Source organism: Tupaia chinensis, unplaced genomic scaffold (genome assembly GCF_000334495.1).
Source record: "Tupaia chinensis unplaced genomic scaffold, TupChi_1.0 Scaffold150288_1, whole genome shotgun sequence".
NCBI classification, from domain to species: domain Eukaryota; kingdom Metazoa; phylum Chordata; class Mammalia; order Scandentia; family Tupaiidae; genus Tupaia; species Tupaia belangeri.
The window spans coordinates 1,972,879-1,983,916 of record NW_006210128.1 but is presented as its reverse complement, the minus strand read 5'-3'; the positions used below and the strand labels follow the sequence as shown (position 1 = coordinate 1,983,916).

Genomic DNA, 11,038 nt, shown 5'->3' with positions numbered 1-11,038 from the left:
CGAGAGGAGAATGGAGGAGAAGGGATTGCGGCGTGGCCATCCCCCCTGGGGGGTGATTTCTCGCTTTCTGTCTCTATGTCTCTATCTGTCTGTCTGGCGAGTGCACGTGCCCTATAGCAACCCCCCCCCAAAAAAAAAACAAAAACAAAAACAAACACACTCATGATGGAATGACACGGGCAGAAGGCTGGGGTGTGGACGACAGCGGCCTCCACAGTACCCCCGTGGAGCCTGCATTTCACTTACTCGCATCTGGCTGAGACACGACCGCAGCAGGAGGGCCCTGTAAGGCACCGAGACACCCTGGGTGCCTGCGGGAAGGCACTCGCCTGGGGTGGGCAACCATATCCTGGAGAAACCTGGCCATTGCCTATTTGTGAATGGCCAGTGAGCTAAGAATAGTTTGTACATTTTTAAGTAGTTGAAAAATCATCAAAAGAAGAAGACTATTTTGTGACATGTGCAAATGATCTGAAATGCAAATGTCAGTGTCCGTTTTAAATCACGTCTTATTTTACCAGCGCACAGCATCTCACTCGCTGACACCTTGCTCAGGGCTGCCGCTGTGCCACTGCAGCAGACTCGTGGCTGGGACAGAGACCACACGACCCGCCCTGACGACAATGTTTATTCTCGGCTCCTTTCGGAAGTGTGCTGAGCCCTGTGCGAGGCAAGTGTGCGCTGAAGCTCTGCACACCACCTCTCTCTGGAACTGCTCCAAGGGATTGGAGGGTAAGAGGTGGATACGACCCCCTGCCAGACTGGCATGGCTGACCCGGTACCTGCCCCTAAGGCCCCGCAGCAGGAGTGACTGCTGTAACTCAGCGTCATTATGAAGCGACAAGTCAGTGCTGTCCTAACATTTGTTCCAGAAGGTTCTTCTCCACGCCTGAAGTCCTTCACGGTCCTCTCACCGTTTCCCATGGGCCTGTGCGTTACCGAGTGAGAGCAGGGAAATACCGAGTCTGGCCACCCTGAAGGCCAGAAGGAATGAGCCCAGGGCTCTGGCTCCCTGCAGCCTGGATTGATGCTTCTACAGGTCAGAACTGATGGCTTCTCTTCTGCTAAGAATGTCACCTCCAATGGGGGAGCCCTCCCCCAGGAACCTATGCCATCTGCCTTCTGGGGGTAGGCCCAGTGGGGACCCTCTCACCTGCATGTCCCTCCTGGCGATGAAGCCCTTGCCTTCAGCATCACAGGTCTGGAAGAATTCCTGTGCCTTCCTCAGCATGGCCAGCTGGCCTGGCACCTGCTCCTGGGGCTCCTGCTCCAGGTTGTCCAGGGGACCCAGCGAGGCCCGCTTCCCCTTCAGCCCCTGGCCAGGCCCCTGGGGTCGGGAGGCCACCCTCCTGCTGGGGGTAGCCATCCGGATGTGTCAGTTTCTTAGTCTTTGTAGAACCTGAATGTGGAAGATGGAAAAAAGAAGGGGATATGGTGAGTATGAAGGGAGGGCGAAAGGAGTGAGCGTGAGGTGCAGAGCCACGCGCCGTGTGTCCCGCCATGTCTTGGCAACCGCCTCCTCAGCAGCAGGAGCAGGACGAGGGGCAATGCACCACGACCGCGCGGACCAGCCAGCCATCGGAGGGAGAAGAGAAGCGAGAGGAAAGAAGACAGGCGTTTCCAGAGGGAAGGGAGGTGCACACGGGAGGAAAATAATCTCTCCCAGCGTTAACAACTGAACAATCAACAGGTCCTGACCCAGCAGCCACCACTCATGGTTCAGTGAGTGCTTACCTAGACAGGCACCATGCCACGGCCTCCATATGCTGGGTCATCAGAAAATCAGGATGCATTTTTGCAAAGAAAAACATAGACCAAAAAAAATGTCGTGACTTTTCCGACAACCAATACCTTTTTAAATGTAATTCTCACAGCCCTCTGAAACACATATTGTAGTCCCCATTTCGTCAATGAAACAGTCGAGACTTGGAGAAGCTGAGTGACTTGCCCGACATCACACAGCGAAGCTAGTGCAAAAGCCGAGATTTAAGCCCGAGTCCTAATAGCTAGAATGTTACCTTAATCCCATGCTGTCCTGGTTCCTTAGCATGGCCCAGGTGACGCCCTCCCTCACCCAGATGCCCCCTCTTCCACACTATTCAAAATCAGCGAGTTTTTCATTTGCTCTGCCCCGATGCCGCAGACTTCTGCAGCTCGCGCAGGAGAAAGCTCACCCCACCTTTAGGGAGCTTCTCGTTGTACTAGATCTGCCAGGCCTGCCTTGGTAACACCCGAGGCTGTCTCCAGTCAAAACAGAATCTCAAATCATGCACCTCAACCTGATTGCAGGAGCCCCTCAGGAGGTCTCGGGGAGGGGGAGGGTCTGAATCTGATATGGAGAAAGGCACAGCCAGCTGGCTTCTAGTCCAGACCCCACTGCTGCTTCCACGGTTTCCGATGACCCAGTGCCTGTCTGGGAGTCAGTTTCCCCATCCATTCAATGAGAAGACTAGATCCATTTGTCTTTAAGCTCTTTTCTGGCACTGCCAGACTATAAGTCTGTGACATTCCAAAACCATAAAATTAATACAAAATCAAATTCATAGGCCAGCAGGTGGCATGCAGCTTAAGGTGCTGGATCCCATGTGGCTGACTGCATAGTTTGAGTCCAGCACTTGGTGGCTTGAAAATCACACTGGGCATGTGTGTGTGCATGCCCAAGATCCCGAGGAGACGGGACTGCAGCATGGCTATCTATCTGGGATGATTCCTCACTCCCCACCTACCTTTCTTTCTCTCACACAAGTGCCTGAGCAAAAAAATAAGTAAATAAATAAATAAGAGAGAGAGAGAGAAATTGGTTTCATATGGACAACAAGAAATAATAATATCCTTGGATGTTTTTCATCTGAAGACATTTGGGAGTAGAATAGGGCCAAACTTTAAATACACGAGAACATTTAAATTTAGAAATATGGATACACCCTGCAATGCATTGCGAGGAGCTGCAGAACATGATGTCCTAGGACACATCTCCTGTCCATGTGAGTATAAAAGGAGAATGTCGCGTGTCACTGGATGAGTTTCTCTTACTACCAGGCCCCACGTGGATGGCTCAGTGGCACCACAATTCTAGATTTCTGCCAACCTTTTCCACCTACCAGGTTTTCCGAGAGCTGTGGTGGGCTTGAAGGCCTGCTGGCCTTGGCAATGAACTCTGTGCAATGGAGCCTCAATAAAACTGCATCTCTCACTCTGCTTGGTGGACATGCATTTCCTTTCCTACTGCTGTGACCAGCCCCTGCAGGCAATGTCCTTCCTTGTCATCCCTATATGGTGAGAACTGACTGTCTACCAACCCTAGGGGGACTTGCCATGTAATGCTGTGCTCCCCAAAGGGTCTGCCTTGGGTGTAAGTCCCAGGAGGGTGGGGCTGTTGACACGCACTGCCCAGCACACCTGCGTGCAGTGCTGGGCAGAAGGGCTTTTGGATAGTGATGATGATGGCATGTGAGCATCTGTAATGACAGAGCCTGGGCGGATCAGCCTGCTGTCATCCTGAAATATGTCAGGAGTCTGCAAAGACTGTGTGCCTAGTAGGCCACACCCCACTTCCACCTTCTGCTCCCCAAAGATGAGACTGATAATACCTGGCCTGCCTCTACAGGGCTCTCCATTGTGCCTCTTCCTATTGGAACCTGACAGCCTCCATCACACAGATGAGGAAACCGAGTTTTGGAGTTGCTAGCAACTGGATCAAGGTCTAACACAATCAGATACCTCTTCTGTTCTACCAGTCGCCTCTCTGTCACAAATCCCAGTTGTGAGCCTGCTCTTAAAAGTCTACTCAGGCCCAACCGGGAAGGATCTAAGTCGTCTCCTGAGGCATCGTCGCCATGTGAACAGGAGCATCTCTAATTCATTCACGCACTTTCATCTAGTGCTTGTCCTGTAGCAGCTCTGCACTAACACTGAGAGATGCAGACATGAACGGGACCCGGTCTCCGCCCTCAGTGAATGAGTCTCCAATGCTGGGATTTCAGTCAAAGTGGCTGGAAGTGGGGGAAGATATCTGGGGTCAGATCCTAGAGATGTCAACTGACTGATGATGACTAGCGATGAGAGCTGAACTCAGCCTTTGACAAGCTACTCTGGGCCTGAGAATTCTTAGAGATGATCTCTCAGTTCCAGATGTGGCTTTGACTGGCTTTCTGCTTTCTCAGGACCACTTTCCCTCTACGTCTGCCCACCTGCTCTCAGGTGATGCATGGTAGGAAAGAGCTGATCTGATAGTTTTAAGCCAGTGGTGAGGAATTGGTAGACAGGGACCAGCAGATGGCATAATGGTATGTTGCTGGACTCCTATATAGTCGACCATGGTTCGCATCCCAGACCCAGTGACTTAAAACTCAAGGCCAGGTGCATGTGTGTGTGTGTGCCAAAAATCCTGAGAGGAGAATGGAGAAGGGATTGTGGCATAACCATCTCCTCTGGAGGGTGTTTTCTTGCTTTTTGTCTCTGTTTATCTCTCTGTAGAGTGCACATGCCCCATATTTAAAAAAATAATAAAAGAATACAGAGGATTTGAACAACACTATCAACTATCTTCACTTAGTTGACATTTATAGAACACTCCACCCTAAAACAGCTGAATATACTTTCTATTTAAGTACATGTGGAATGTTTGCCAAGAGAGTCCATATCCTGGGTCATAAAATAAGTCTCAATAAATTTAAAAGGGTTCAGTTTGTTCAAAGTATGTACTCTGACCACAATAGAAATCAATGATAGAAAGATCTCTGAAAAACTCTTAAATATTTGGAAACAAAATAATATACTTCTAAATAACCAACAGGCCAATGGAAAAGTAAAAAGTATTCTAAATGAAATGAAAATAAAAGCACAGTATATCTATTTTTGTAGAACATTGCTAAAGTAGCACCAAGGATGACATTTATAGCACTAATCGCATATGTTAGGGAAGAAGAAAGGTCTCAAATCAATAACCTCAGTTTCACCTAAAGAAACTAGAAAAAGGAGAGTAAATTAGACCCAAAGTCAGGAGAAGAAAAGAAATAATAAAGATCAAAGAAGAAATCAATAAAAGAGAAAACAGAAAAATAACAGAGAAAAATCAGTCAAACTAAAAGCTGGTTTTTGAGAAGATCAATAAAAGGGGAGACATAAATTATAATATTGAGGATGCAGTGGCATGAGACATGACACATTACAGATTCTTCAGACATCAGAAGATAAAATAGGAATATTATGAGCCACTTCATGTCAACAAATGTGACACGTTAAATGAGATGAAAAATTTTTTGAAAAATACTAGATATCAAAGCACACTCAAGAAGAAACAGATAACATGTATAACTCTTTATGTATTAAATAAATTGAACCAATATTAAAAATCTACCCAGAAGAAAACTTTAGGCTAAATAGCTAAATAGACAAATTCTACCAAATAGTTAAAGAAACACTAATACTAATTCTACACAGACTCTTCCAGAAAATTGAAAGTACAAAATATTTCCTAACATATTATATTAAACCATCTTGACCCTGATACTAGAATTGGGCAAAGACATTACAAGAAAAGAAAAATATCCCTCATGAACATAGATGTAAAAATTCCTTAGAAAATTGTAACAGAGTGTCTCTAACACCATATAAATAAAGGACAGTGTATTCTGACCATCCAGCTTGAATCCCCAAAATGCAAATGGCTTAATATTTGAAAATCAGTCATGTAAGTCACCATATTAGTATTCATCTCCATAGATCTAGGAAAAAGCATTTGACAAAATTCACTCCTGATAAAAAGTCTCAGAGAAGCAGGACTAGGAAGGAACTCGTCCAACTTAATGTACAAACACCCCAACAGCTAATGGCAAACGATGGCTTTTCCATTATATTCAAAGAGAAGACAAGAAAGCTGGCTAGAGATTTCAGCCGGTTCAATAAAGCAAGAAAAAGATATTCATGTTGGAAAGGAAGAAGTAAAATCGTCATTATTCCCAGACGGCACGATTGTCTATGTAAAAATCTGATGAGAGTTCCAAAATCGACACAAATAAGTGAGTTTGACAAAGTTGTAGGATGTAAGCTCTGTACATAAAAATAATTTGCATTTGTATACACCAGTAATTAAACATTGAAATTTAAATAAAAACATCATTTGCAATAGCACCAAAAATATGAAATATGTAGAAGTGTATCTGACAAAGGATGTGTCATATTTGTTTACTGAAACCTACAAAATATCAATGAGAGAAGTTAAGAAAGACCTGAAAAATGGAGAGATATGCCATGTTCATGGATTGAAAGACTTGATATCTTAACATGTTGTTTCTTTCTAAATCCCATAAATTCATCTGAATCCCAGTTGAAATTCCTACAGGTTTTTTTTTTTAGAAGTTAACAAGCTGATTTAAAATTCATACAGAAATGTAAAGAACCTAGAACAGCCAAAACATCTTTGAAAAAAAAGAATAAGAGACTCATACCTCCTGATTTCAAGAATTATTATAAAGCTACAGTAATCAACAGTGTGGTATTGGCATAAGGACACACAAAGAGATCATTCGAACAGAATATAGAATAAAACAGGATAAAGAATCTGTTCATTTGAACAGAATAAAGAAGTCAGAAATAAGCTTATATATACATATATATGTGTGTGTGTGTGTGTATGTATGTGTGTGTATATATGTGTGTGTGTGTATGTGTGTGTGTGTGTGTGTGTGTGTATATATACATATATATATACATGTATATATATATAAAACTGATTTTAAAAAAATACAAAGGCAACTCAGAGGATAAAAAATAGATGTCCACCCACCCCCCATCCCCCCAACAAATAGTACTAGACAAATTGGCTATCCATTAGCAAAAAGCATTTCAATTCATACTTTGTATGATAACAAAAATTCACTCAATGTGTCATAAGGTTAAATGTAAAGCCTAAAAATATAAAACTTCAAGAAGAGCGTATCTCTGTGACCTTTGCTTGGGAAAAGCTTGCTTGTTTAAAATAGTGGAAATAGCATATACAGCCCAATTAAAAAAAAAACCAAAAACCTGATAAACGGGACTTGATCAAATCGAAAACTACTCTTTGAATAACATAATTTAAAGGCATGAAGAGCAAGCTCAGGCTGGGGAAAAGTACTTACAAAACATATCTGACAGAAGATTTTGATCCAGAATATATAAAGAACTCTCAAAACTTATTAATAAGAAAACAAACAACTCCGGTTTTTAAAGGAGCGAAATGTTCAGATAGATAAGATATAAAACAACTACGTGAAAAGATGCTCAACATCATTAGTCACAAGGTGGTCTTTGAAAACGTCAATGAAATACCACCATGCACTTAATAGAATGCAAACATTGGGCCAGCCAGATGGTGTGGTAGTTAAGCCGGCTGGATCTCACATGGTGGACCATGTAGTTCAAGTCCTGGGCCCGGCAGCTTGAAAAGTATGCTGGGCACGGGTATGTGTATGGCCAAAATCCCGAGAAGAGAATGGAGGAGAAGGAATTGTGGCGTGACCATCTCCCCTGGGTGGGTGCCTTCTCACTTCCCCCACCCCTGTTTCTCTTTCTCTCTCTCTGTCTGTCTTCCTATTCCTGGTTCTCTGAGAGTTTTCATCACTTCCCTCCACCCCACCCCACCCGCAATCTCCCTCTCTGTCTCTCTCACTCTCTCTCTATCTGGTCAATGCATATGTTCTATAGCAAAATAAACAAACAAATGAAATGAAAGGAAGAAGAGAAAAGAATGCAAACATTAAAAAGATTGACCCCATGGGAACCAGCAGTTAGCGTAATGGCTATGTGGCTGGATTCCCACGTAGTCGACCGCGGTTCACGTCCCGGACCCGGTGGCTTAAAACTCATGCCGGGCGCGTGTGCGTGCGTGCCCAAGATCCCGAGAGGAGAATGGAGGAGAAGGGATTGCGGCATGACCATCCCCTCTGGGGGGTGATTTCTCGCTTTCTGTCTCTCTGTCTCTCTCTGTCTGTCTGGCGAGTGCACGCGCCCTACAGTGAAAATCTCTCCAAAAAAAAAAAAAAGATTGACCCCATCAAGTCTTGGCATGGTTGTGCAGCAGATAAAACTCTCGTGCCTTGTTGGGGGGAAAGTCAAACAGTATAATCCCTTTGAAAAACATAGGATAGTTTCTTTAAAAATTCAGACTTTGGGGACCAGCAAAAGGCATAATGGTTATGTCATTGGACTCCCACATAGTTGACCAGGGTTTGAGTCCCAGACCCAGACCCAGTGGCTTGAAACTCACGCTGGACGCATGTGTGTGCATGCCCAGATTCCCGAGAGGAAAATGGAGGGGAAGGGATGGCAGGGTGGCCATCTCCCAGGGGGGTGTTTCTCGCTTTCAGTCTCTGTCTTTCTGGCAAGGACACGTGACCTATAGCAAAAAATCTCTCTGCATACACACGTACATACACACACACACACACAAAACTTTTACCATATGATCCAGTTATCCCATTCCTATATATTTACCTGACAGGGTAAAAGTCCATGTGCGCAAAAAGCCTATGTACGTGAGTGTTCAGAGCACTTTTGTTTGTAATAGTCAAAAACAACCACCCAGGTGTTCATCCACAGCCACAAGAATAACCCACAGGTGCCCACGTTCAGTGGAATGCTCTACACTAAAGGGGATGAACTACTGCCCTGACGCCACAAATCAGATACATTTCAAAACTCTCACGGGAGTAAAAGAAGCCAGACACCAAAGAATGCACATTATATGGTTCCATTTATATAAAAATGTAAAAAATGAAAACGAGACTTCAGTGACAGAAAGAGGGTAAACGTGGACGGGGTGGGTAAGAAGGCAGGATTACAGAAGGCCAAGGCTTTTCGGGTGTCGTGGCTGTTACTATCTTGAGTTCATAAATATAGCATTTCATAATAGTTACATGATTTATTTATTTCTTCTTCACACACGCGCGCGCGCACACACACACACAGATATATCCAAGCTTATTATCAAAGTATATACTTTAAATATGTGAAGTTTATTAAAAATCAATAAGTCAAGAAACCTGTTTTCTTTTTTTTTTTTTAAAAGAAGAACTGGTCCTGATCAGAACCGTGCTGTGTCTCCCCGGGCCTGGAAATTCTGCCCCCATCCTTCACATTCATCCCTGATCCTTTTACGATCATCTCTAGCGAGCAAGAAATGGTTGAAAATCAGGCCCTTTCCCTGTGAGAACCTGCAGTCAGTCTGGCAGCAAGCTAAACGAACCCTAACAAATAAAGGAGCCGAGCCTCTCCTGCCGTCCGTGCGTCTAGCGGGAGTTCGCCTCCTTTCTCTTACCCTGCCTGCCCTGCGCGGCCTGCAGAATCTGCAGAGCATCTGCGGGGTTTTCAAGGGCAATGGAAGACAAAACAGCTGAAGCGCTTCTACTCTCATTTCAAAACAAAGTGGAGGCCCTGTCATGAGCTCATCTGTCTCACATTTGGAAGAAGCCCAAGGATGTCTTAGTCTCGGGACTAGACACAGCTTTCTGTTTCAGAGAATTTCCGTTAGACCAACAGACAGTACACCCGTCAAGGGGGCTTGGTGGGCGCGTTCCAAAGGCAAAGGGAAAAGGCCAAGGAGGAGACAAGAGAAAGGACTTTTTGTCCGTCTGCCTCTCAAGGACTCCCAAGCCACAAGAATAACCCACAGGTGCCCACGTTCAGTGGAATGCTCTACACTAAAGGGGATGAACTACTGCCCTGACGCCACAAATCAGATACATTTCAAAACTCTCACGGGAGTAAAAGAAGCCAGACACCAAAGAATGCACATTATATGGTTCCATTTATATAAAAATGTAAAAAATGAAAACGAGACTTCAGTGACAGAAAGAGGGTAAACGTGGACGGGGTGGGTAAGAAGGCAGGATTACAGAAGGCCAAGGCTTTTCGGGTGTCGTGGCTGTTACTATCTTGAGTTCATAAATATAGCATTTCATAATAGTTACATGATTTATTTATTTCTTATTCACACACGCGCGCGCGCACACACACACAGATATATCCAAGCTTATTATCAAAGTATATACTTTAAATATGTGAAGTTTATTAAAAATCAATAAGTCAAGAAACCTGTTTTCTTTTTTTTTTTTTAAAGAAGAACTGGTCCTGATCAGAACCGTGCTGTGTCTCCCCGGGCCTGGCAAATCTAGCCCCATCTCTCACATTCATCCCTGATCCTTTTACGATCATCTCTAGCGAGCAAGAAATGGTTGAAAATCAGGCCCTTTCCCTGTGAGAACCTGCAGTCAGTCTGGCAGCAAGCTAAACGAACCCTAACAAATAAAGGAGCCGAGCCTCTCCTGCCGTCCGTGCGTCTAGCGGGAGTTCGCCTCCTTTCTCTTACCCTGCCTGCCCTGCGCGGCCTGCAGAATCTGCAGAGCATCTGCGGGGTTTTCAAGGGCAATGGAAGACAAAACAGCTGAAGCGCTTCTACTCTCATTTCAAAACAAAGTGGAGGCCCTGTCATGAGCTCATCTGTCTCACATTTGGAAGAAGCCCAAGGATGTCTTAGTCTCGGGACTAGACACAGCTTTCTGTTTCAGAGAATTTCCGTTAGACCAACAGACAGTACACCCGTCAAGGGGGCTTGGTGGGCGCGTTCCAAAGGCAAAGGGAAAAGGCCAAGGAGGAGACAAGAGAAAGGACTTTTTGTCCGTCTGCCTCTCAAGGGCTCCCACTCTTCTCCCTCATAAAACTCTGGATACGCACACGGAAATCACCCAGGCCTTACACATTCCCAGGGAGATCCCAGCTATCCAAAGTAATTCTAGCCGCTGAGTAACCGCTGCCATCAGAAAGTTCACAGAGCAGACCTAAATCCCTGCTAAGAGTTCTAAGCGGATTTCTCTCTTCCCCTGGGCTCAGTGGAGGTGAAGAACAGTCGGTGTCTCCTTCCACGTCATATCCATTGTAAACCTGAAAGCAGCCTCTAAGTCTCCCCAATTTCCCTTGAATCCCTCCTGTAGCAGACAGTTAGGAATCAAAAGCATCTCCAGGATCCACTCGAATCTCTTTAATTACCCAGGTTTCAGCA

At 44.9% G+C, this 11,038-nt stretch overlaps 1 protein-coding gene across 7 annotated transcripts in view; it reads right to left on the bottom strand.

The window, feature by feature from the left end:
• The window catches only part of CRACR2A (calcium release activated channel regulator 2A), a 141,375-nt gene that overhangs the window by 93,389 nt on the left and 36,948 nt on the right, over nt 1–11,038 (bottom strand). For all 7 annotated transcript variants that reach the window (XR_003548446.1, XR_003548447.1, XM_027769678.1 and 4 more), the window contains exon 2: nt 1,154–1,399. Coding sequence is in view for 5 of the 7 variants with exons in the window: in XM_027769678.1 (XP_027625479.1) it covers nt 1,154–1,366 (213 nt within the window). In the remaining 2 variants the exon portion in view is untranslated. The remainder of the gene's footprint in view (nt 1–1,153; nt 1,400–11,038) is intronic.